Source organism: Lygodium microphyllum, chromosome 8 (genome assembly GCF_053477565.2).
Source record: "Lygodium microphyllum isolate KBCC chromosome 8, Lygodium_microphyllum_v1.1.10, whole genome shotgun sequence".
NCBI lineage: Eukaryota > Viridiplantae > Streptophyta > Polypodiopsida > Schizaeales > Lygodiaceae > Lygodium > Lygodium microphyllum.
The window spans coordinates 13,028,201-13,053,568 of NC_141142.1; the positions used below are offsets into that span (position 1 = coordinate 13,028,201).

The window sequence follows — 25,368 nt, forward strand, 5'->3', positions numbered from 1 at the left end:
ACTCAAGTGATTCCATGCCATGAAGTTTAGATATTCTTTAGGAGTTCTAGATAGAGTTGCCTACATACATCTCTTGATAGACTATCAAAATCATGCTAGGTAGCCACGTCACAGTATAAAACGTTTCCTTCAAAACTCCTCATGTGAAGCCCGCTTACATTGGTCATACTTAGTAGTTATAGCCATTTGCAAGTAAATTTCCTTGCTCATTTAATGCAATTCACATAATCAATGTTTTGACAACCAAATGGTATGTTGACTTTGTGTACTTTGGGACTTCTTGAAGTAATTGGAGTATCCTAAAGAACGAGGTACATGGTTCACTTGCTATAGCAAATGCTACATGGCTTGTAGGAATCACATTATTGACAATTCATTGCTTTCTTTATGTTGCACAATGGCATAATTGTTGGTAGGTGCCTTCTCTTGCCATGCCATCAAAGCATTGTAGGTCAACCATTATGTTGACTACGATGACTTATGTGTGGACGAAAGTGTGTGTGGTTGTCAAAGTGGAGTGTGTCCTAATTCTTAGTACTTACGTTATTACCTTATTATATTACCTTAAATATGAGAACTTGGCCCGATATGTGGGGGGCCTTTAGGTTAGAATCTTATGATTTCCTTTAGTTTGTTTTTCGTTTTTGGGTCCTTAACGCACGGTGCATAACATAATTACAGCTTGCAGACAATGCAGTCACCCACAACTTCTTCTTCTACACATTCCAAAAGGCACCATTTCCTTCTCTCTCTTTCTATCTGGAACAGGGCAGGGCTGTAAAAGACCCTTCCGACCTTGTGATGCCAGGTGTTGTTCTGCTGTGTAAGAGAGGCGGGCAGACAGTAGAGAGACCCAAGGACAAGCTTTTCCGACAATCTGCTCGTGTAGTGTATTAGTACCCTTGGCTTTGGCAAGGAAATGGGGCTCTCAGTTTAGGAGGAACAGATGCCCAAAAGAGAGCTCTTCAATGGCTCTGGAATTTTGATCGTGTGCGAGGAGATAAGCAAGTGGGTTTGCTAGAAAAGGTGCAGTTTGGAAGCGTTTCATTGCTTCTGCAAACGCTCTCATTTTCACCGAAACAGAGCACTGGACCGTCATCAAGAAGAGAGGATCTGTCGTCTTCTCATATATCACTAAGAGAGAAATACCCTGTTTTTTCACTTTGTCAGGCCGACAGAGGAAAGATCAACCGAAAGTGTCCTGCTTGTGGAGAGTTCCTTGTTTCATCTCTTCTGGGCAGGATGCACTCATAAATGGATTGATTGATTTTGTGTCTGAGAAGCTACACACTCTTTGGGGTTATTGCCCTTTGAGAGAGCCGTGTTTTATTTACTCTCTTGGGCTTGAACTCCATATTTGCAGTTGGGGCCTCTTTCTTACCCCCTGGATCAAGCAGCATGAGGGACACTTTCAAGAAAGGAGCGCCACTCATGCGTGTCTCCAGCAGCGCCCGGAACAACCCCAGCCGCCCTTTCAAAGCCAAGCAAATCTACAAGACGTTAAACAATATGAAGATCACATTGCTCTGTGGCTTTGTGACTATTCTGGTGCTCAGGGGTACCATCGGCTTGAGCAGTCTTAGTGTGACACCTCCAGTTGGCGATGATCTGATGCAAGATTTACCAGCCAACCACAACAGGGCACTGTCTGAAGTGAACAATGACCAGAATAAGCATGAAGAGGAGGAGGATGAGCCCGAAGTGGAGATTGATCTCAATACAACCTACACTTTGGGTCCCAAGATTCTGGATTGGAATGAACAGAGGCAAGCTTGGCTGCAAGAAAATCCTGAGCTTAGCAATATGATGGATGGTAAACCCCGGATCCTGCTTGTAACAGGATCTCCTCCTAAGCCTTGTGATAACCCAGCAGGGGATCATTACCTTCTCAAGGCCATCAAGAATAAAATTGACTATTGCCGGCTTCACAACATAGAGATCTTCTACAACTTAGCTCACCTGACTTCAGAAATGGCTGGCTATTGGTCCAAATTACCTCTTATTCGCAGTCTGATGCTTGCACATCCAGAGTTTGAGTGGATATGGTGGATGGACAGTGATACCATGTTCACAGATATGGTTTTTGAGCTTCCTCTGGGCAAGTATGAAAGTTATAATTTCATTCTTCATGGATGGGAGTTGGAGATCTATACTAAGAGGAATTGGGTGGGACTGAATACAGGTAGTTTCTTGTTAAGAAATTGCCAATGGTCTCTGGATATGTTAGATGCATGGGCTCCCATGGGACCAAAAGGCAAAGTGAGGGAAGAAGCAGGGAAATTGCTTACTGAAACTCTTGAAGGTAGGCCGGCATTTGAAGCAGACGACCAGTCAGCTCTTATATATCTTCTTGTCACACAAAAGGATGAGTGGAAGGACAAGGTTTATTTGGAGAATTCATATTATCTCCATGGCTTTTGGGTCAATCTGGTAGAAAGGTTTGAGGAGCTGATTGAGAAGTATCATCCAGGCTATGGTGATGAGAGATGGCCTTTTGTCACCCATTTTGTTGGATGCAAACCTTGTGGTAGCTATGGTGATTATGCTGTTGAGAGGTGCTTGAAACAGATGGAGAGATCTTTCAATTTTGGAGACAATCAGATTTTGCAAATGTATGGGTTCCAGCATAGGTCCCTTGGTACTTTCAAAGTGAAGAGAACAAGAAATGACACAAATCATCCACTTGATGTGAAGGATGATTTGAATCTTCTTCACCCTTCCTTCAGTGGCCTTTTATATGGTCTGAAGCTTAATGATGCTCCAGTGCTGTGATCAAAGCTTTGTCGATGGTTGACATCCAAACTTCTTGAAGAGGAAGTGGGAGTGAGAAAGAGCTGGTAGATACACTTTCTAAAAAGAAGTCAAAGAAAGGGACAAACATCTAATTCATGTATTTTTTTGCTTCCTTGTTTTTCAGGCTGGGCTTGTTGCCCCTTTTGTAAGTAGCTAGTTGCTTATTCATTCAAAAGGCTGTATTTCTTTTTCTGCCTCCAGCCGCTAATTGAAGGATCTGAAGTTGTATTTCTTCGTTGACAATAGGAAGGATGTTACAAGTTTTAGGTTCTGGTTGGATGGTTTGAAATGCCTTGTATTTGTCAATTGGAGAGTTAAGGTAATTTCTGGGTTCACAGGCAGCAAAGGTTTTGTAAGGATCAGGAGAAACTTAAATATACTTAAGCTAATCCAGTCATTACTCAGCCTCACTGGCAAGAACAGAGAAGTCTTTGGCAATGAGCATCTGAAACAGGTGTGACAAGTCGCTTGCCTGGAATGTGTCGTATCAAAGTATTAAGCAGCTGATCTAAGGTTTTTCGTGAAATGCCATGAGAATTCAGTGGCATTGACCAATTATCTCTGCCAGTTCATATGACAATTCAATTTTTAGATACGGTTTCATGGATTTCCATTCTAACTGCACGCATCCCCTAAGAGTGAGACAATTAACTGAACATGCGCTGCCTCCACTTAGCTTTTGCTGCTTATGGACAGTGGGCTTTACTTGCTTATACTTGGTAGTCAAGGACTAAACACTACTATCTATTTCATTGTGCTTAGCAAACAAGTCATACTAAGCTGTTTTACTGTATTAAGCTATTACGATCATGCATAAGGGTGTGGCTAGTGGTTTCTGGTCTCACATTATATTAGCTTTGGTGGATAATGCTGAAGCAATTGAAAAGTGTATTTTAGGTTGTTACTGTGTGCACAGTCCAAGAGGGTTGCCAATGCTGTGGCAGTTGTCCAGGGTGGAAACTTTGGGCTTTTACATACTTAAGCAATACAAGAATGTGTTCTTGTGGTCATAGTTGGTGAAGGGCTGGCAACACTAAGGATGGCATAGGTCAAAATTAGGTTCAAATCACCTACGCAATCTTGGCTTTGTAGAATAACATTTTGAGTTGTATTTTTGACATTGGGAGATCGAACTCATGAGGTGCCATACATCTCAATATCTTTTACCAATGTGTGAAACATTGTTCCTAGTCGATGTCTCTAGACAACTAGTGTGTTAGTGAGATCAGCTATCTTGTTTCTTGCGAAGATTTCTTTCTCCATGCACCATCATAGCTTCACTTCACATGGCTTCACTCCATGCCAATGGAACTCCCATTTTTACCCAATGTGGCAGTTGCTCCACACTCATCTCCCAGCAAATCTATGAGTTGCTTAGTGGAGTAGTTTGAAACATTGCAGCATGGGTTAGTGATGTGAGGTAACGTAAGTGTTGAGTTGGTGAATCACTTCAGCACAGGGTGGTGGGGTAATGGTAATTGGTTCTTGTTTCATTTGTTTACTCCATAGATGCAATAAAAAAGCTCGCATTTGTTGGCAATATCTAAGCTCTAGCTAGGAAGATGCCATAGAATGTAAGGTTTAGCCTCTTGGGACTCCTCAACCATAAACCTCATCTATGCCCCCTTAGTTGGTCACATCTTCAAAGTTGTGCTTTATCCCTAGGCTAGATGGCCATGTCGTACTTACTTTAACATGAGTATGGGAGCAACACAAGATGGAGAAGAGAAGAGATGAGATTATGAGTAAGGAGAACAGATGAGATGAAGAATAAGGAGGTAAATAGAAAACATGTTACTTTTTCTTTCTTATTTTTCCTATTCACATGAATGTAAAGTGTTAAACAAACATTTGTATGAAAAGTAGACTTGTGCAAGTGTATACAAATTGAAATAGTAGGTTCACACCATAATTATTCTACTTGTAACCAACTAGTAATTGAAATATAGAATTGCTTTGCTAACACATATTAACCATGATACATGTCACTTGTGTTGCCGAGGTTCAAAGTTGAGTTGTGAACATGATAGGTCTATGTGTGTTCAATGGAGCTCGAGAGAGAATAACTAGGAAACATGGTACATACTATAAGAGAATTTATCTAGATCACATAGTATTCCAATAATCATCAATGAATAGAGTCTCCATAAACTCTCTTTTATAATCTCTCAAAGCATAGTACATAGAATTGATATGATGTGACTATTTTATCTCTCACACACATTTGCTTGTTCTCTCTCAAAGATACAACAAAATAATGACCAATAATCCCCATCTGGGTTGTGGAGACACTCTCCAAGAGGCATGTTTGATATGAAAGGGTACAAGAGTTATTAGAATGTCCCTTCACAATGCACTACTAACACTATCACTTGAGTTTTCACTTTAGTCGTTCAATTGTGACTTTTCTTGCTAATAAGAGCCTTTATTTCTCTCTTTCTAAGGGAGTAGGACATTCCCAAGTACTAATCCATCACATAGAGTCCATACATTTGAGTCTTCAATTAAGTCTTCCAATTGTGACTTTTCCCATTAAAGCTACCTAATAAGAATCTTTATTCCTCTCTTTTAAGGGAGTAAGACATTCTCAAGCTACTAATCCATCACAGAAAATCTATACAGAAGCATATAGAAGGACAAAGATATACAAAAGCTTATAGAAGTTAATAGAAGTCGGAATTTGAACTTAAAAGAATACATTAGAGCATTATAAATCAACCCAAACATCAAAATGAGCTATTGAAAGATTTTTCAAGAGACTCAAACTTATATAAACACTTCCAAAACTTCCAATCAAAAGACCAAAATCATTAAAATCATAGCTAAGAAAACAAATCAACCGCTAAAAACCGTTAAAGATAGCCAAAAAATCAAGCATTTCAAGCGCTCAACATATCCCCACACAACTTGGAAGTGTTCTTGTGACTCTTGGAAAGGGTGAAATAAAGAACCCTTGATTTACCTTCATGAACAACTTAAACTTGAACAACATCCAATGAAATCCACAATTAAATCCTAGGTCTAAAATACGAATGAAAGGAAAACATGGGTGAAGCTTTAACCATAAACTCTACTTATTAAATTAAATGAAAAAATTCATGAAAGATATCACAGGTTTTGCTTGATCCAATTAATGTTTGAAGGCTTTAATAATAAACACCATCATCACCAAGTAAGTGCAAGATTGCCCCTTTAACAAGAACTCATCCAAATCCGCAAACCAAAGTAGCTCCACATGAGCAAACCTTCGAAAATGAGAGAGGAACAATAGAGGGGAGGAAAGGATAGACCATATAAACTAGATAGGCAGAGGGAAAGGAATGCAAATAGGGAAGGAAAAGAGGATAAGAATGGTTGAAGGGATTCTACTAAAAAAGTAGAGGGGAGTGGGGATTTACACGAAGGTGGACAAGTAGGAGTAAGGTCGAAAATAAAAGGATAGGTAGTTAAAAACAAGAATGTGGGGAGTGGAAGAAAGGGAGAAAGATAAAATAGAAAGGGTATTCGAATGGAAAATAAGAAGATAGACATAATGGGAAAAATGGTGGGCCATCTACTAGTGTGATAGGAGTTTCAAGAGGATAAATAGAGCCACAATAAGTGAAGAATTGGAAAAAAACATTAGAGAAAGGAGGATGAGAAGCAATATGGGCAAGTATAGCAATGCTCAAGGATTGTGGATGTCTGATGCATAGAATGTAGCTCGTTGACACTATCATATAATCATCATTAAGAATGTCAAGACCATCACGAATATACATGAAGACATCAAATGTATTTGTGGACTAATCATATTTTCAATCAACTGCTCAACAACATATTACAACAACTCGGAGGATTAAGGGCTCCCCCATTTCTTTGCAAGAGGTTCCAAGTCAATAGTATTCAAATAAATATGGAAGGTGTACATTGCAGGTGATCCTTTAGCCAAAAGGACAGAGGAACGTGCACTAAATCAAAATAACTTAAGAAATCCTCATAGAGAGAATCCATCATGTACTCGAAATGCTCCAACTTTTTGGCAAAATTAGAATATAACTTAGCCTACCTTTGAAGATGATCAAGATCTACTATTGTAGATGACAATTTAGAAGAAACCACTACAACGATTTGAGGGACTGATAACTTAGAAATGTAGCATTGTAACTCCTAAATAAATACGCTGAGATGCAATGGTAACAAAGCCAACTCTACATCTTTTTTTATTTTGAAGATCCTTTTGAGCTTCCATCAAAGCAATGGACTTAGTCATCTATCTATGAATATCACTCATCACAGCCTTCTTAACAACTAGATCATCCATGGTCTTACTAAGCTATAGGGTTAGAATCAATCTTGTCTTGCATTGATGTATGGACGCTTATATACAGGGACTTGAGATAGGACATTATAGTGGTCTCTAAGGTGGCGTGGACACTAGAAACCATTTGTGAGAGCATAGGTCCAACTACAATTATTTGCAACTAAGAGTGAATTTGAGCATCCAATTGACGTTCTTGCTACTAGGGCATGCTAGGAATGAGGAAAGGGTACTAGAAGACATATGAGGGCCCTATGTAGCAGGGAAAACATAAACTAGATGCGGAGAACCCTATGCATGAGGGTGTTTTTTGAGAGGGATTATCAATGGTGGAGAATCAATACCATCTAACATATCATATGTCACTAGAGAGGGAGGAAAAATAGGTGGAGGTTATAATAGCAAAGGTGCATGATCAAGGGTAGGGACTTCACCTAGGGGAGGGGAAAGAGTGCACACAATGAAGGAAAGTTCCATAAGATACCCTATTGACTTGCCCTTTTTGGACTTTTTGGAAATGTTTGTCTATCTTTCTAAATAGAAAAAAAGCACAGTTTACATAGTGCCTTCCAAAATGTAGATAGAAGTAGTGAGCAACTCGTTGGAAAGAACTTCACTTGGGTCCATGTAGGCAAAAAGCGATCTTGAAGAAACTCACAGAGTCTCATCCATAGGGGATCAGAACAAATGCCCTGAACTGCTGAGGACTTTCCTAGGTGTCAATGATCGGATGCCCCTTTTTGTGGGACTACCACTATATGTTTGATAGATACCAAGTGACCATTGCTATGCATTGAGTGAGAAGAATGTGATACAGACAATGCTTCACTAATGTTTCCAAGGGACATATTGAAAGGCTATTGATACATCATACCCATTTGTTGCTTATATGTAGAGAGGAAAGTATAACAGAGATCTTGATCCATTGGGGAAAATCGTAAAGCCACGAAGTCATGTAGATCTATGTGTCGAATGCAATAATCAAGAAAGTCAACACATTATCCCAAACAAACTTTGACACTAATCAACACAACCAACACTAAGATGACCATAAGATGGAATGTTGACGACATGGAGGGCAAGGAGGGGCTGGAATCATAAACAAAGGAAACTTGAGACAATCAAGCAAACCCACCCACAGTTGCATGTTCATTGAAAACAAAGAAAAAAATGTAGTGTAGTGTTGTGATTAAAGATGAAATGGGTTTCTTTATTAAGTTGAAAATTAATAGCAACTCATTATTAAATTAACTCCTTAATGCAAGATGAGCCTTTGTTAAGTGTAAGTCCATCCCCATTCAGACTCGATTGATTGGTCTCTACTACAAATGTAATTCATTATTATAATTAGATGATATGTGGTATATATGCACATGCAAAAATAATGGCAGGGGTTGATTTTAATGATTACCAAAACTTTGATTCTACTATCTACAATATTGGTAAAGTCCTGCCTAATTTTGATATCATATAAAAGTATATGCAATCACTACTATACAGTTCAACTCATGAGAGTTGGTTATCCATGACTAGATGGAGAGGAAGAGAAAGAAAGTTTGATTTTTGCATTATTGTTTTTTAAAAATCTATTTGGATTTTGATTTAAGTCATTAAGTGCATCTTGAAAACTTTATTTTTGGAGGCCTTAGATACCTACATGATATGTGGTTGATTTTCTTGTGTGGGAGGACGAGATAGACACATGGCCTTGTTTCTTGGCATTCCATTTCATGTACACATAAACAATGCTCTCAATGGATTTTAATTGGAGGAATCAACTTATGATGATGCTTGATAGGATATACAACCCTTTATCCCTCTGTGTCAAGCATTGATGGATATGGATCTATTGCTTCATTGATGCAAGCTGCATGGCATACCTTGAGACCAACATTAGGAAAATCTGCTGGATGGATGAACTTAAGTTGTCAATATCTTCATTTTTGAAGAAGTTTGAGAAAATATCTTGCTACACTTTAGAGGCCAACCTATTTGCCAAAACTACTATACCTATGCACAAATGGTCTAGTTGTATTGGGGAGATCCCAATACAACAACTATGTTGGAGAGGGATTTTTGGATTTACCAACTCAATACTATGTGGTAGACATGTGCATAGCCACCTACCTCTAGCACGATAGATGCTAGTGAGTTCCATAGTTGAACTTACTGTACCTCATTTTGATATGAATAAAATGGCTCCTCAAGTCCATCATTATACTTTGATTTGAATAGTAAAAATGACTATTTATCTTTCTTTACAAATGGTCTCTTGAATCAATCTTTTTCTATTGTACCAAACTATAAATGATTGCTTGAGTTACATAACTTCTAATGTAAAAACCTTACTAGCGTGTTCCACAAGTTGATAACCTGATTGAGCTATAGCATAAGAAGTTTATGTTGAAGCAAGTTAAGCCTCTTGAGTTCGATGGCAAGAGTAAGGATGTATAATTCATTGCAAAGGTGTGGATCAATTCCATGAAGAACTACTTTGTAGTTGTAGCGAATGAGCATCGCTAAACAAGTAATGATCACCAAGCTCAAGCTAGTCAGAGAAGCCAAAAGTAGTGGTGCAAAGATAGTGGTACCTCAGAAGTTGTAGCTACTTAGAATGAACTTAAAATATCTATACAAGAAAGATACCTACCTCTTACATACACATCCATTAAGATGAATGAAATTTTCGACTTGAAGCAACATAATCTATCCCTCAAAGCATACTACTCATGCTTTACTACTCTCAAGAAATACCTCTTAGTCATGGACCCATAAGATCAAGTGGTAAGATTGTGCCAAGGATTTAGAGGGCTCAACTACTATTGTCAATGTGTTGAGTAATCTTCAAGATGCTCTTGTGCAAGTGAAGCCATTGATTAAGCTCTCTAACAAGAAGACTATTAATTAATGCTATTGGAATCAAAATAATAAGAACACTCAACACAATGGCTAGAAATGTTTTCTTAAAAGAGGTCAATTGAATAAATAGTTTCGCAAAGAAAGGATGGGTCAACTTGCCACCAATACTCTAGGCAAGGCTAACAAAAATAGGCATGGGTAAAAATGCTACAATTACAATGAAGAAAGTTGAAATGTAGAGACTGAATGGAAGCACACAAGCGAAAGGAAGAGTAAAGTAAGAGCTATGGCGTATGGAGGAAGAGAGTAAGAGAGAGAGATATCGTATATGGGGACTCTGATGGTCACAATGTGTAACTAGCCTTCCCTTATTCAATAGTCACTCAAAGAATAAAGAATAAAGTGACATTGATGGGCTCCCGCCACCAATAATGTACAAGTGTACGAGTATAGTGTACATCGAGTAAATGTAGGTAGCCACAGAGTACAACAGGATGAGGAAAGACGTCATCTCATTCTACACCCATCAATCTCCTTAGGAAGGCATATCATTCCACTGGGAGACTTTTAGTAGGCCGATTTGTATGATTTGTATTCGTAGGAATCTTGACAAGCTCAATGGACTAGTCTTCTACCATCACCTTAATGAAGTGATAGTGCACCTCAATCCACTTTGTCTTCACACGGAAGACGAAAAACTAAATGTCACTCATCCATGGCTGCAATGTGCTTAGCCTCAGTAATAAACAAGGCTATGCATTTTTGCAACATGGACATCTAAGAGATAACACCTCCATCATAGGTAAAGACATATCCAGAAATGGATTTCCTATTGTCTACATACCTTGCATAATCTAAGGAAGTGTAGCCCATGACTCTTGTATCATGACTACCATAGCAAATACACATATCCGTTGTAGCTTTCAAGTATCTCATGATATCCTTTAGGGCATCCCAATGTCATGTGCTAGGTGTAGCCATATAACATACCACAACTCCCACTGCAAATGTTATGTTAGGATGAGTGGCTATCATGGCATACATTAAATTGTCCACCATGGATGCATATGGAACCTTGGTCATCTCAGCCCTCTCATTATTTGACTGTGGACAATCAGCTTGACCAACCTTCACATGAGAAGGTAAAGGATAACTAATAGGTTTCCAAGGTACATATAAAAATGCTAAAGTACTTTGTGTATGTACTCCTGGGACAAGTAGAGAAGTCCAATGGAGCAATTACACATAATGCACATAGTAAGCATGTTTGAGGCCCATCCCATGTCGTTCATATCAAATCTCTTCTTGAGCGGAGTCTTTAAAGCATCTATCTCAGCCCCAACACTCACAGTTATAAGCATGTCATTAATATAAAGCACCAACATAATAAGGCTACCATCACGAGCCTTTTTCTTATATAAACATGGATCCATATCACTATGGGAATACTCTTGCAAATGCATAAAATCATTGAGCTTATGGTACCACTCCCTAGGTGCCTCCTTCAACCCATATTCCTTGATTTGCACACTAGGTATTCCTTACCTTTCTCCACAAAGCCCTTAGGTTGCTGCATATAAATCTCATCATGTAAGACCCCATGTCAGAGACCCCTCTTCACATCCATCTAATAAAGATCCAAATCCAACTGAGCGACCAAGGCCAAGACTAAGCATAGGGTAGTCATCTTGACTACAAGAGAAAAGGCTTCATCAAAGTCATTTCCATGCTCCTGCCTAAAACCCTATTTGTAACTAATCTAGTCTTATATGCTAGCTTAGGGTGACTAGGGATAATCTTCAACTTGTACACCCACTTGCATGGTAATGCACATTTTCCATTAGGCAAGGAAACTAAGTCCCATGTACTGTTCTTCTACAAAGAATCAAAATCATATTGCATATACCTCTCCCAAGAATGAGAATCACCTTTGCTATAGCCTCCTATAGGTAAGTGACTTAGTAGAGTTTGTCACCATGACATAATCCATAGACGGCCCATAGTGATCAAGAAGATATGAAGTTTGAGTAGAGCACCTCAAAGCTAGCTGTCCTCTTTGTTTAATAGAATGATCCTATATAATGGGTTGATTGTGGGTCACTATATCATCGACAACATCAGGGTGTCTCAGTGGGACTAGCTATATGACAACAGGAGGCTCCTCTTGAAATACCACCTTGCATACCTCAATGACTTGCTCAGGCTACTTATGCATCCTCTCTTCATGAAACACAAAATCATTGTTGTGGGTAGCCTTTCTGAGCCTATAGATCTCAAAGGCGATAGCCCACTTCACCTATATCACCATATCCAAGAAAGATGCATTTGATAGACTTAGAATCTAGGTTGTTGTGCTTGTACTTGGGAACATGGCAGAAAGCCTCACATTCAAAGGCCCTCAAATGAGCATATAGTGGAGGTTTTCTAGACCATACCTCCTCTACAACTTGACAACCAAGCTCAATGTATAGGGATATATTAACGAGATGCACAATAGTAGTAACTACCTCAACCCAAAAGTACTACGTTAATCTTGTATGACTAACTATACTAATAAGGACTCTTTTTTTAATACTTGTGTTCATGTGCTCTATAATACCATTTTGGGATGGGGTGTATGGCGCCATCAACTTATGCTTAATACCATATTCATCACAAAATTGCTTAAATGTCTTATAGACATATTCACTCCCATTGTCAGAACTTAGGCATTTTAGCCTATACCCAGATTGGTTCTCAAATAAGAGCAACAAGTGCTAAAATATAGCTAGAACATCTCATTTTTGCTTAATAGGATAAGCCTAAATCTTATGTGAATAATTATCAATAAATGTCACAAAGTACTTCACATCACCTGTAATATTTCCGCTCAAAAATATTGTTGAACTTGACTTCCCGCACGCCGCGTAAAACCTGTGCAGGGTTATCTCCCGCATCGTAATTACCAGCAGCTTAATCCGTACCCCACACGCGCAAAAATGAGGCCTCTGCATTGTGAAATCGAGGCCGGGTTTGAAGACCGTAAAAACCTGCGCGAGAACACCCTTTTTGAAGGGCAATTGGGATAACCATGAAATTTAAGTCAATTTTTTTTGTTATTATCCCTTCCCCCAGCCGATGCATGGCTGGAGGAGAGGGAGTGGGAGAGGAAGTAGGTGAGGAGTATGGGGAGCTTGTAGAGGTGTAGATGCATGGGAGATGAGGGAAGCATGGGGGGGCTCCACGTGTGTGGAGTCTCTCCCCTCCCCTTGGCCTATATAAACACCCCTTAGTGGGGGATATGAGGAGGAGCAGACGAACGGCTACCGTGCTGGAGGACCGACAGGAGAGGAAGAAACACTGCTGTCGCCGCCGTGAATGCTGTCAGGCTGAGAAACGCTGCCCCTACAGCGCTACTGCCGCCAGCTTCTAAAGAATAAGGCCCTTGGGCCTTGTTCCTACGTGCCCTTTTCCCGGGTTTAAAACCGGGCTCGTAAAGCTCCATTCCCACAAGCCTTCCCATAAGCCCCAATCCCACAAGCTCCCGGGTTTTTAAAGATCCGCATTTCGGTGAAGGAATCTCCTGCATACGAGGGAGAAGGCACATCTTGAGGCTATTCGGAGAACGCATAGAAGCGAGGGTAATCCGTGGAGTTCAAGTCATCAACGATGGCTCCCAAGAAGTCGCAAGGCGCACCTGTGGGAGGTTCTTCCCCGAACTTACACGTGGATATCACCGTGGATCCATAAACCCAGGTTCCACGAATGTATTCCCACATGAAGAGATGTTTTAAGTACACTTAATTCCATAGGGAAAATGTATTCTACGTTATCGTTAATTCATGGGTAGTGATAAAAGTACATTTGATAAATTATCTCTTTGAACGATAGATAAAGGATTTGTGCATATTATGCATCTCCAAAGTTAGGAATGAAAAGCAAAGTGGAAGCCTAAAATGCATATTGCCTAGGGTTAAAGAGGAAATTGTTAAGTGCATTGGCCGTGAAGGAAAAGAGTATCTTTCATTTAGTCAATAACTTCCTTCGTTATGACTCGCATGAGAAAACTGTTAACTTCCGTTCCACGGCATGAAAATGAAACAATGGACATTGCACGTTTCTTGCAAAGATGTTGTCAGGCGGACTAAAGGTTGCACGTCACATGAACTTCATTAACAATGTTGTATTTAGAAAAGGTCACATGTTACGTAAATTTCATTTCTTTGAGTTGCATTTAGAAAAGATTGTATGGCTTATCAAAGTATGAAACTCAAACGCTTAGACAAAAGGTTGTAGGCATTACTCCTCGATGTAAATCCTAGTAGATCCTATGTAAGTTATTCTTCAAATTATCATGCATTTTGACTTTAGCAAGAAAAGATAGGGTTATTGCAGATCTTGTGGTACGTAGAAGCAATGAATCGCATGTTTACATGTATTGTGACATTTTGCAACTATTTTTCTCCTTTAGATCAAGTTTATCATCTCTAGGAAAGGGTCGTTCTTGTCGCAAGACAAGTAGAATAGTTTACCCAAATCACTTGTGATATTATAACTATTAGGGTTTCGTATAGGCATAACTAGTCAACACGATAAACACCTTAATTACTAGCTAGGGCTTGGCACATTGGAAGTGCTGCCTAATATCGCACTTGGAACGCCAAGTTGAAACCCTCAAACCCTAAGGTCTTGCCCACATTCACGGAATGTTTGGGTCAATTGGACACTCATACAAATAACGATCTAGGGTTTCTACCCTAAGGATCGTTCGACCTAATGCTAAAACTCAGATTGAGTTTGGAAACCCTAGGACCGGGCCTAGTACAATTAGGGTTGGGTTGGGTAAGAAGACACCCTAAACCCGCGTCTTGTCTAAACATAAATTCCTTGACCAGGAAACGCCGTTCAATGGGTGAAATGATCCCATGAGATAGATGCAAGTATAACTTGCAAGAGGATGAGTAGTCATCCTATTACATCACCTTTCTTGGGGAAAATTGCCAAGCTAAGGGAAGTTAGGTATTTCTTGATAAACAAAGGTTCAATCAAGTTAGAGCGACGTGGTCGCTAGGATTTACTGCTAATTTATGAAACCTAAGGTGTTGGTTAAGTTGGGTGAACACGGTATGTCCCTAACCCAAGGACAAAAGGGTAAACAAACAAACCCTTGGGGAATCTTGCCAAGTCGCAATTGATCCCGGATCGAATGCTGGTTCCATTTGGAGAGAAGGATTTGCTCCTTAGCAATTGGCCAAATAAAACAACCACTAGATTGTTTGTGCTTGTATAAGTTAGGAGCATTGTTTGCATTGTTTGTTCAAGGAACTAAAGATGGAAAGATAACTAATGCTTCAGGTTGAAGGCCTGAAGGGAGAGGCAGCTTCAGTTACCCCCGACTATCTGCCTGACCCTAACCAAGGGGGTTGTTAGCCGCACCGAGAATGTGGACCGAACCCGCCGCAAGAGGTCTCTCTATTGAGCGCTACTTGGAGCAGGAGGACGCTTGGATGCAAGGGGGGGCTCTAGCCGTAAATCCCTTGCCTTTCCATCCCTGCACAAGAGGCCAATATGACTCGGGATTGGATCTCGAGGCCCGCATACTAGTCTACGGGCGGAATCTTGGATTAGTAATCCCTGTGGATTGTTGGATAGCCCTTGGGCGGATTATGGATTGCCTTTGGGCAGATTATGGATTAGCCTACGGGTTGGATTTTATGGATGTATTCCAAAGATAAGTAAGATAACCTGCTGAAAAGGAACTTGTTTGACACTGTTTTTTTATGTCAAGTGCTAAGATTACGTGAAGGAACCAGTGTCTAACTGGCTAATTTTATGCGTGTCCAACTAAATGTGGTAGGTAATTAGACAACTAAAACAACCTTGAGGAAAGTGCAGTGGATGTGGCCATGGGTCCGTCCTACGGATGGGTGGTCCCAATTGGCCGGGAACTTTTCTCAAACGAAATCGATAGCAGGAAACTTCTCTTGAAGGAAATGAACAACAAGGAACATTGACCTAGAATCTAGGTTACTAGAACCCCGATTTATGTTGTTTTAGGGGAACGGAATGGGACTATGCCTTATGGGCAGAGAGGTCAAGTTTTGCATCCCTCTCGTTTCCCATTCTCCTTGAACCAAGTGCAGCATGAATCTGCTTCGACCTTGGCGTTTTTGCGTAAAGTAGTTCGCTTGGGGCTCGACGCTAGCTGCTGTTCTAGGAGTTTGACCACTGGGAAAACCCTGATTCAGGTTGATCCTAAGTGGGAACGGCCGAAATACTTCCGCTACGTGGCAGAGTTGGAAAGACCTAGATCGCGAACCCCGTAACATTCCATGGGAGTGCCGGGCGGAGCTTTCTAGACCCTCTTTCCGATGGGCTGCTAAGACATGTCCTACAAGGAGACAGGTGGACACGTTACATCACCGAATGACTAACGGGGCATGGGACCGCATACATTGGAATGCATGAGCTAGAGACTCACCCATGCATGTAGAGCCAACCTTTTTATGAGTATAATATGTCTTACCGCCATATAGGCAATGATCATATAAATCAAATTTTGAGTTATCAAGAGGAAGAAGATACTGCAAATAAGTAAGTATTTTCATTCCTTTCAAAGATATGTGCCCAAGGTGATAATACCATAAAGATACATGTGGTAAATCAATCACAACCAATACATGGTCAACATACCCATATATAAATAAAGGATAAAGGTTGCAAGCCTTAGCACCTCCAACAAAAAGAAGGTGATCACATGTAATCTTCCATGCAAAATCACCAAAAGAGCGATGATATTCAATATTGAAAATAACACTATCGATTGATGAACCTACCATAAGGACTACAAATAACTACTAATGTCTGCAAATGACAAGAGTATAAACTACTATAAATTCAATAAAACAACCCCAAAACTAATACAAAAGGGAAAGAACAATATAGGGTATAGCTTTCCGCAAATTACAACCAATAGAAGGCCAAAGTAAAGTGTCCGCTCTTCAAAATAGTGCTAAAATTTTGTAATTAGAGAAAAACTAAAATAAGGACAATAGTATATGTCAATCCAACTGTGGAAAAATCGCCAAGAAAGCAAGCTTCCACTACCAAAGATATCTTGGTAACAACCAGGATACAAAGAATGCAAGTAGCAATGATTGAGCATGGACCACTAGTACCAAAGACTATCACGCACCCAAAGTGTTAGTAAACCATACATTCCATAAGCATATACATCATGCTTGTAGAAGATCTCAAGAGCAACTATAGAGATTGATCAAATGGACAATTGACTAATCAAAGAGCAATGGCACTCAATACATAATCAATGTGCTTGTATTCATCACTGAGAAACTACTAATAAAGGTAAGTTAGTGTCCAAAGCATACGAAATCAAATCAGCCCACAAACAAAGATAATTGCGTCCGATAGCATACAAAAGAGCATATGCATGAATCAAGAGTCCCACTATCTCAATGAAACAAGATTTTCCAAGTAAGTACAAGCGTCTCCCACTAGAAGCAAATCTACAATGCAAACTGAGCAAGAAAACCTCAAGACATACACATCAAAGCATTTAGGAAGCCCAAGCGCATCACAAATATATTCGGGAGTATAAGTGTCTAATGAAGCATCAATACTCTTAAGTGAGTAAGTATAGAACCTCAAAGAAAAGCCCAAGTACATCAAATGTAGCTCAAATCCAAGTGCCAAAGCATGCCATAAGCATATTCGGTGTCATACATCAACACTAGACATCACCATACACATATAACATATTGAAAATACTATATAGACACAATAGGCATTCAAAGCATGAAGGTCACTATTGTATGCTTGTTGTCCAAACTATTACTACATCAAAACACTTCAATGACTAAGCTAATCAATATCTAATCAACCCAAAAGCCTTTTTGGATGATCAATGCATCATCTTGGCATTGCAAAAAACATTCCCCATAAGCATCAATATAGCATAAACTAATCAAATGTTTGCTATCCAAACCAGAACTATTCTATTCTATGTAAAATAGAGAACTAAAAGCTACATAGAATCAACTCTAGGAGTGTGTAGATTTGTAGACCTTGTTGCACTCTTCATTTCTAGCTATAGAAACTTGAATGCGATATCAAATGTAAAAGTTATGGCCAAAATACAAAAGTGCTATCAAGCTACTATAGCTATCCACAACTTCTACAACATGCTCTATACCCACTCAAAATAGATAGATGGGTCCTTCACAACTCAATAAGCACTCAATAAGGATTAGCTAAGCCTTATCAAGCCCGTCGACAAGTCTAGAGCAAGTTGAAATAGGCCAGGAGAAGGGAAGACTCAATGCATACCTTAGGAGGAAGAAACAATGGTTGCCATAAAACCTTGAGCTAAAGCTTCTTTACAGGTTGAAGCAAATGATCAATGAAGCTCCTTAAGTCCAAGCTCTAATACTACTTGAAAGGTAGAGCCCAAGTGGAATCAAAAGGTATGGTGGATCAAGCAAGAAAGCAAGAGAGAGAGACATCAATGAAGCTCCTTAAGTCCAAGCTCTAATACTACTTGAAAGGTAGAGCCCAAGTGGAATCAAAAGGTATGGTGGATCAAGCAAGAAAGCAAGCGAGAGAGACACCATATGTGGGAACTCCAACAGTCACAATGTGTGACTGGTCGTCCCTTATTCAATAGTCACTCAAAAGAATGAATAATAAAGGGATAGTGATGGGCACCCACTACCTATAGTCTACATGTGTGCGAGTATAGTGCACAATGAGTAAATGTGGGTGGTTCCAGGTGCAAGCACCTTTACTCCCCAAACAATGCCATTTCAAATCCCAATGCCCCAAGCTAAATAAGGTAAGGGATAGATACCATTTAACTATAGAAATACCATTGTAAGTAGAGCCATTGTTTGCCAAGGCAAGGAATGTGCAATAGCAATAGAAGCCTACATTGAAGAGAGCAACAGGAAGAAGTGGAACCATCCATTGAAGGGGAAATTGAAAGAGGTGTCATTCATGTCACCATGGAAAGAAAGGTCCACTCAACAATTCTTAGTAATCCAAGCACTTACGAATCATAAAGATACACCCTTCAAGTTCCTTATTGATTGTATTAGTACCCATTCTTTCATTTCTCCAAAATGTCCAAATAAGTTACACCTAGAAGTTGAACCTGCAAAGAAGTTGCTAGTGGATCTAGCCAATGGGAAGGAAATCCTATCTACCTAGTAAACCAAACCAACTAGCATCAAGCTAGGAAGTGAGCCTACCAAGGGTAGGTTCATAGTTATGAAATTGGGGGTCTATGATTGTCTATTAGGAATAGATTGGCCTGTACCAAATTATGAAAACATCCATTGTAGCAAAGGATTAGAAATCTTTTGAAATCTGCAAGGGGCTAGTCAATGCTCAAGACAAAGTGGAAAAACAAAAGATCCAACTTTCCAAAGAATCCCACATAGCCCAAGGCTTAAGCAAGGAATCCCAGTGTACTTGATAAAACTTAACAATGTAGACCACCCTTCTAAAGGGGAAGATGAATGTCTAGGATGAAATAATATACAAATGTATTCTTGGAGGAATTGATAGAGCTACCACCAAAAAGGGAAGTAGATAGAATGTCTCTTCCTAAAGCCATTGAATTGAAGGAGCAACTCAAGCAATTACTAAAGGACCAAGGATTCATTCATCCTAGTAACTCTCCTTGGGGTGTGCCAATCTTATTTCAAAAGAAAAAGGATGGCTTGGGTAGGTTGTGTATTGTGACTACATATGGTTAAACCTAGTCACAATAAAGAATAAATATCCTATCCCTCATATTGATAAGCTCCTAGATTGGGTGCAAGGAGAAAGGATATTTTCCAAGATAGATCTTAGATATGGATATTATTAAATCACAATAAGAAAGACAATATTCCCAAGATAGCCTTCAACCCTATGCACTACATTATGAGGTTATTGTTATGTCCTTTGGTCTAAAAAATGCACTAGCTTTAGACCCTACCTAGACACATTTGTCTTAGTCATCTTTGATGGCATCCTGACACACTCCAAGGAACAAGAAGAATATTCAGACCACTTGCAAATCATCCTAGGGATGCTAAGAGAGAACAACCTCTACACCAAGAAAAGTAAGTGCACATTTTTCAAGAGACGAATCAAATGCCTTGGTTTTATTGCTTTGAAGAGGAGATTGCTACTGACCTAGCCAAGGTCAAGGGTGTCCAAATTGGTCGCCGCCAAAAATGGTCAAAGAAGTTAGAGAATTTCTTGGACTAATAAGCTAGTGCCAAATTTTATTAGGGAGTATGCCTTGATTGTAGCACCTCTCACTAAATTGGTTAAGAAATAGACCCAAATTATCTAGATAATAATGGAGGAAAGGAGCTTCGATAAGCTAAATTAACTACAACACCCATTTTAAAGCTGCCACATCTTTCCAAGGAGTTTAGAGTTATAATAGATGCAAGTGCCTTAGCAATAGGATGTGTCCTTACCCAAGAGGGACATCCCATCGATTATGGCTCCCTCAATTTGAAGCCATATGAAAGGAATTAAACTACATAGGACCTAGAACTTTTGGCAATTATATACGCCTTAAAGATATGGTGTCATTATCTACTAGGGAGAAAATCTACCCTAGTAATGAACCACGAAAGTTCGAAGTGGATATTCACCTAGGCTACCCTTGACATCAGTCAAAGAAAGTAGATAAAAGTACTCTAAGAATTCAATATTAAAATCAAATACTACCATAAAGGCTCTTTCTCAACTTCCACACTAGGTGTTCCCCACCTTTTTCTTCAAAGCCCTTAGGTTGTTGCATATAGATCTCATCATACAAGTCCCCATGTAGAAAAGCCATCTTTACATCCATCTAATAAAGGTCCAGATCTAGCTGAGCAACCAATGCTAGTATCAAGCATAGAGTCGTCATTTTGACCACAAGAGAAAAAACTTCATCGAAGTCAACAAACACCATATTCCTGCTTGAAACCCTTAGCTACCAATCTGGTCTTATAAGAGTGAACTTGAGGTGTCCAATGATATTTTTTAGCTTGTATACCCACTTGCATGCCAATGCCTTCTTAGAAGTAGACAAAGCAACCAAATCCCACATATGGTTAGTCTGTAAGGAGTCAAACTTCGACTACATAGCCATGTCCCATGATTGATTATCATCTTTGTGCATGGCCTTATCATAAGAAAGAGGCTCACCTACATCTCTCACAATAACATAATCCATGGAGGGTGTAAAGCACTTAGGCTAACGTGTCTAGCTCTAGTAGAGCGTCTCAAAGCATACTAATCTTGCACAACATGCGAGGCCTAGGCCACTAGAGCATGAATTGTTGTAGCATGTCTAGTTAGTTGTATAGGAGCAAAAAGCTCCACCTAAAATATCGGCATGCATACCTCAAGCACTTACTTAGGCTGCTTATGCATTTTCCTTATGGAAAACGGCATCATGGCTACAGATAACCCCATGAGATTGCAGATCCCATAGGAGGATGTATTTCACAGACTTAGGATCCAGCTTATTGTGTTTGTCTTTGGGAACATGGCATAATGCCTCACAACCAAAGACACACAAATGAGTATATGATGGAGGTTTCCCAATCCAAACCTCCTCTGCAACTTGGCAATCAATAGTAGTGTAATCGGACCTATTAATCAAGTGTATAGTAGTAGTAACTGCCTCAACCATCCAAAAGTGTTGTGGTAAGCCTGCCTAGCTAAGCATACTGCAGACTCTTTCCTGAATCGCCAAGTTTTTGCATTCAACAATACCATTCTAGGAAGGAATGTAAGGGGCAGTCAACTAATACTTAATACCCCTCTCATTGCAAAAGTTTTCAAAAGCTTTCGAGACATACTCACCCCTATTATCAAATCTTAGGCATTTCAGTCCATACCCAGATTGGTTTCCAACAAGAGCAAGCCAATGCTAAAAGGTGTTAGAAATCAAGCTCACCGTCAGTGTGTCTTCATCTATGACCGACATCTATGACAGCTAGTGTGTACAGCTGTCTACATGTGACTACATTAAATAAGTCAGGTTAGTAGTCGGTTAGTGACCTGACTAGAGTTAGTCAGTCTAGTCTACATTTACACTAGGTCACTTTATCTTGTTGTGTGTGTGCTTTTCAGTTTAGAGTGTGGAATATGAAGAAATGAGCTTGGGAGCCTGAAGGCTTATGGATATGGAGTTTTTCCCTTTCTCTCTCTCTCTTCTCTTTGAACATGGTATCAGAGCCTTACTTGGTGGACCTCCTGGAGCAAGAGGGAGTGAAGATGATCTACAGTTAAAGACTTGTGTCATTTTCCAAAACAGACTGAATGCCATTTAAAGCTGAAGGTATGCACTGCGTGATTACCTACTCTATGGGTCAAGCTGCAGGTTGTGACTTGTTCAGAGCCTTGTGGAGGCTGTATTGAGCACTAGTGTGTGCTCCATGAGCATCAAACTTAGCAAACAGAGCTGCTAGAGCAGAGGACAGATCTGCGTGAACTGCACCTGTTTCTTGCTCTCAATTGTTGGGCTGCATCTCATCAAATGCTGGTGCATTTGGTCATCAAATGCTTGATTGTGACAGGTATGAAGTGCTTTAAGATGGCAAGAGGCAAATGCTTGACCTTAAGCTCTGACATGAGCTGAAATCAGAGTGGGAAGATCTGGAAAAAAGGGCAGCATTGCTGTATACATAGTATACATGGTATATGCAACACATTGAAGGGCTTTGGAAGCTCTCTGATAAGCCCAGAAGCACTCTTGGAGCATAAATATATGCTGGAGATCATATGTACTTGTTGTGATCCATTGCAAGCTGATTTTTGTAATTGAAATACTCAGATCTGCATTTTCAGACAGGCTAAAAACTGTCATTTAATATGGACAGCAAGCATTAGTTCCTTACTGAAGCATAGTGTGATATTTGGTGACATCTATGAGATGTATGTACTGACATGTGTATGTCAGAATGTTTATGGGTTGAGAAAAGCATTAAGTGCTACTGAATGCTGAAATTTTTGGAGCTGAAGCAAATACAATCTTGTCTTGTTGGCTGAGTACAAATTGCAGAAGTAATGTATGACTTTGCTCATTAGAGACAGACAGTCTATGGTCACTACATAGTCATGCATTGACCTTGTCATACTGGAGCAAATGTATGATTTGGATTGAAGACACTTTGAAGTGGTTGGAGCTTGTTATGCTGAATTCTGGTTGACTGCAACCTGCAACTGAATTTGTTGACACTTGTATGTGCTGGTTATGCACTGTTCTGTGCCTTTATGCTCATGTCTTGATTGCCAAATGTACTAGCAACTATCTGGGAGATTTTGGAACATGTATGACATGATTACCACTCAGTTTTGAATTTGAAATTGCTACTGGTTACTCACAGTTCACAGTTTTTAGACTGCATGTATGTACCCTAGCAGTGAGGTTACAGAAGCTTAAGCTGAAGCAAACACATAGCTTATGTATTGACAATTATATCTACAGTTGAGACCATTTGTTTGTGGGTTGTTTTGGGGTGTTAGTGGGCTGAAATACCCTGGTTTTTTTTTTTTGCAATTTAGTGTAGAAAACTGTCATAAACTGTTACGGACTGAACTTAGTCAGTCATACTTATTGGACTGTAGGGAGTCAGGCACTTGATAGGCAGTCTATTGCATCATGGCTAATGCACATGGGACTGACAATATCACTCAAATAGTTGGAGAGAAGTTGGATAATAAGAACTTTGCATTATGGAAATTCAGAATGAAAAACTTTCTGGTTGGCAGAGGTTATTGGGATTTATGTACAGGAGATGAAGTTGCTCCTGAGTTGCCTGCACACAATCCAACAAATGAACAGAAAAGAGCCTACAGGCTATGGAATGAAAGAGCATGCAAGGTGCTGCATTGGTTTTCCTTATGTATATCTAATGCTATGGTAATTCAAATAACTGGATGTGAGACTCCGAAGGATGCTTGGGACATACTGTTGAAAAATTATGGAACCATGACACATGCAAGAAAGATCCAGCTGAAACAACAGTTCAACAACATGTCTAGGAATGGCAAGAGCATCTAGACGTATACCATGGAGATTAAGACCATAGCTGATCAACTTGCTACTATTGGCTCAAGTGTATCAGAAGATGATATGATTGATGTTGCCTTGAATGGCTTAGGCAAAGAGTACAAAGCTTTTGATACTTCCATTTTTGTCAGAGAAGAGCCCCCTAGCTGGGAAGAGCTAGTTGCTTTGTTGCTGCATGAGGAAGTCAAACTTGGTTTGAATACAGGTTCTAGTGCATCTTAGAGTAGAGACACTGTGTTATACTCTAGCCAGCGTGGCAGAGGATCTAGAGGTCGTGGTTCATTTCGAGGTCGTGGTGACACTCATAATACTTATGGACAGCAGCAGCAGCAGAGTAATTGGCATGGTGAAAATACACAAGGCCAGCGTGGATCTAGTGGGTTTAGAGGCAGGGGGAGATCACCCCGAGGTAGAGGTGGTGGATTTGGTTCATGGCAGTCGTCTGATCAGTCCAATAGGGACAAGGAATGCCATTATTGTGGCTGGTATGGGCATATTGCAAAGGATTGTTACAAGAAGCAGGGAGATATGAAGACAAGGGGCAGACAGCATGGGCACTATGCATCTTCCAGTGGTGCTCATGATGAGCCAGTTGATAGACTCTTTGCCATGCAACATGTATCTAAAAATGCATCGAGACATGATAGAGAAGACAAATGGTACATTGACTCTGGAGCGTCAAACCACATGACCCCGCATGGAGAGTGGTTTGATGAGATGGTTGCAGGTACACATGGTCATGTATGTACTGGGGATGACACCCAACATGACATTAAGCATAAAGGGATTGTTCCTCTTATGATGCCTAATGGCAAGAAGAAAGGCCTGCATGATGTATTACATGTCCCGACCATAACAAAGAATCTATTGTCTGTGGGTCAAATGGCAGAACAAAATTTGCAAGTGAGGTTCAACAAAGATGGGTGTTTCATTGAGGAGTATGGAAATGGCTGCAAGTTAATTGCCAAGGGTAGACGGGATGGCAGGATGTTTACATTGGATGCGACCATTCCGGGACTCAAGGCAACCATGTTTGCACATGATGAGAGTGCCATTCGGGATGTAAAGATTTGGCACAAGTGGATTGGATATGTCAATGTAAAAAAGCTGAAATCTATGCAGCAGAAAGAAGTAGTACTTGGATTACCCAAATTCAAGTATAATGATTTTGGTCATGTATGCCCTGCATGTCAGTTTGGGAAGCAAGCACGGTTTCCTTTCATGAGACATGTAAAAAACAGCACTAGGCCTTTACAGTTGGTGCACTCTGATGTTTGGGGTCCTTCACATAATGCTTCTTTTGGCGGTGCACGGTATTATGTCTCATTTATTGACGATTTCAGCAGGT

General features: G+C 40.0%; 1 protein-coding gene across 1 annotated transcript; it reads left to right on the forward strand.

The window, feature by feature from the left end:
* Positions 1–645: 645 nt before the first annotated feature.
* On the forward strand, positions 646–3,036 carry LOC148031979 (putative xyloglucan 6-xylosyltransferase 5). The gene has a single exon (XM_087682584.1). It carries the CDS (start codon positions 1,399–1,401, stop codon positions 2,770–2,772), a length of 1,374 nt encoding a protein of 457 aa, XP_087538710.1. The 5' UTR covers positions 646–1,398; the 3' UTR covers positions 2,773–3,036.
* Positions 3,037–25,368: the final 22,332 nt, after the last annotated feature.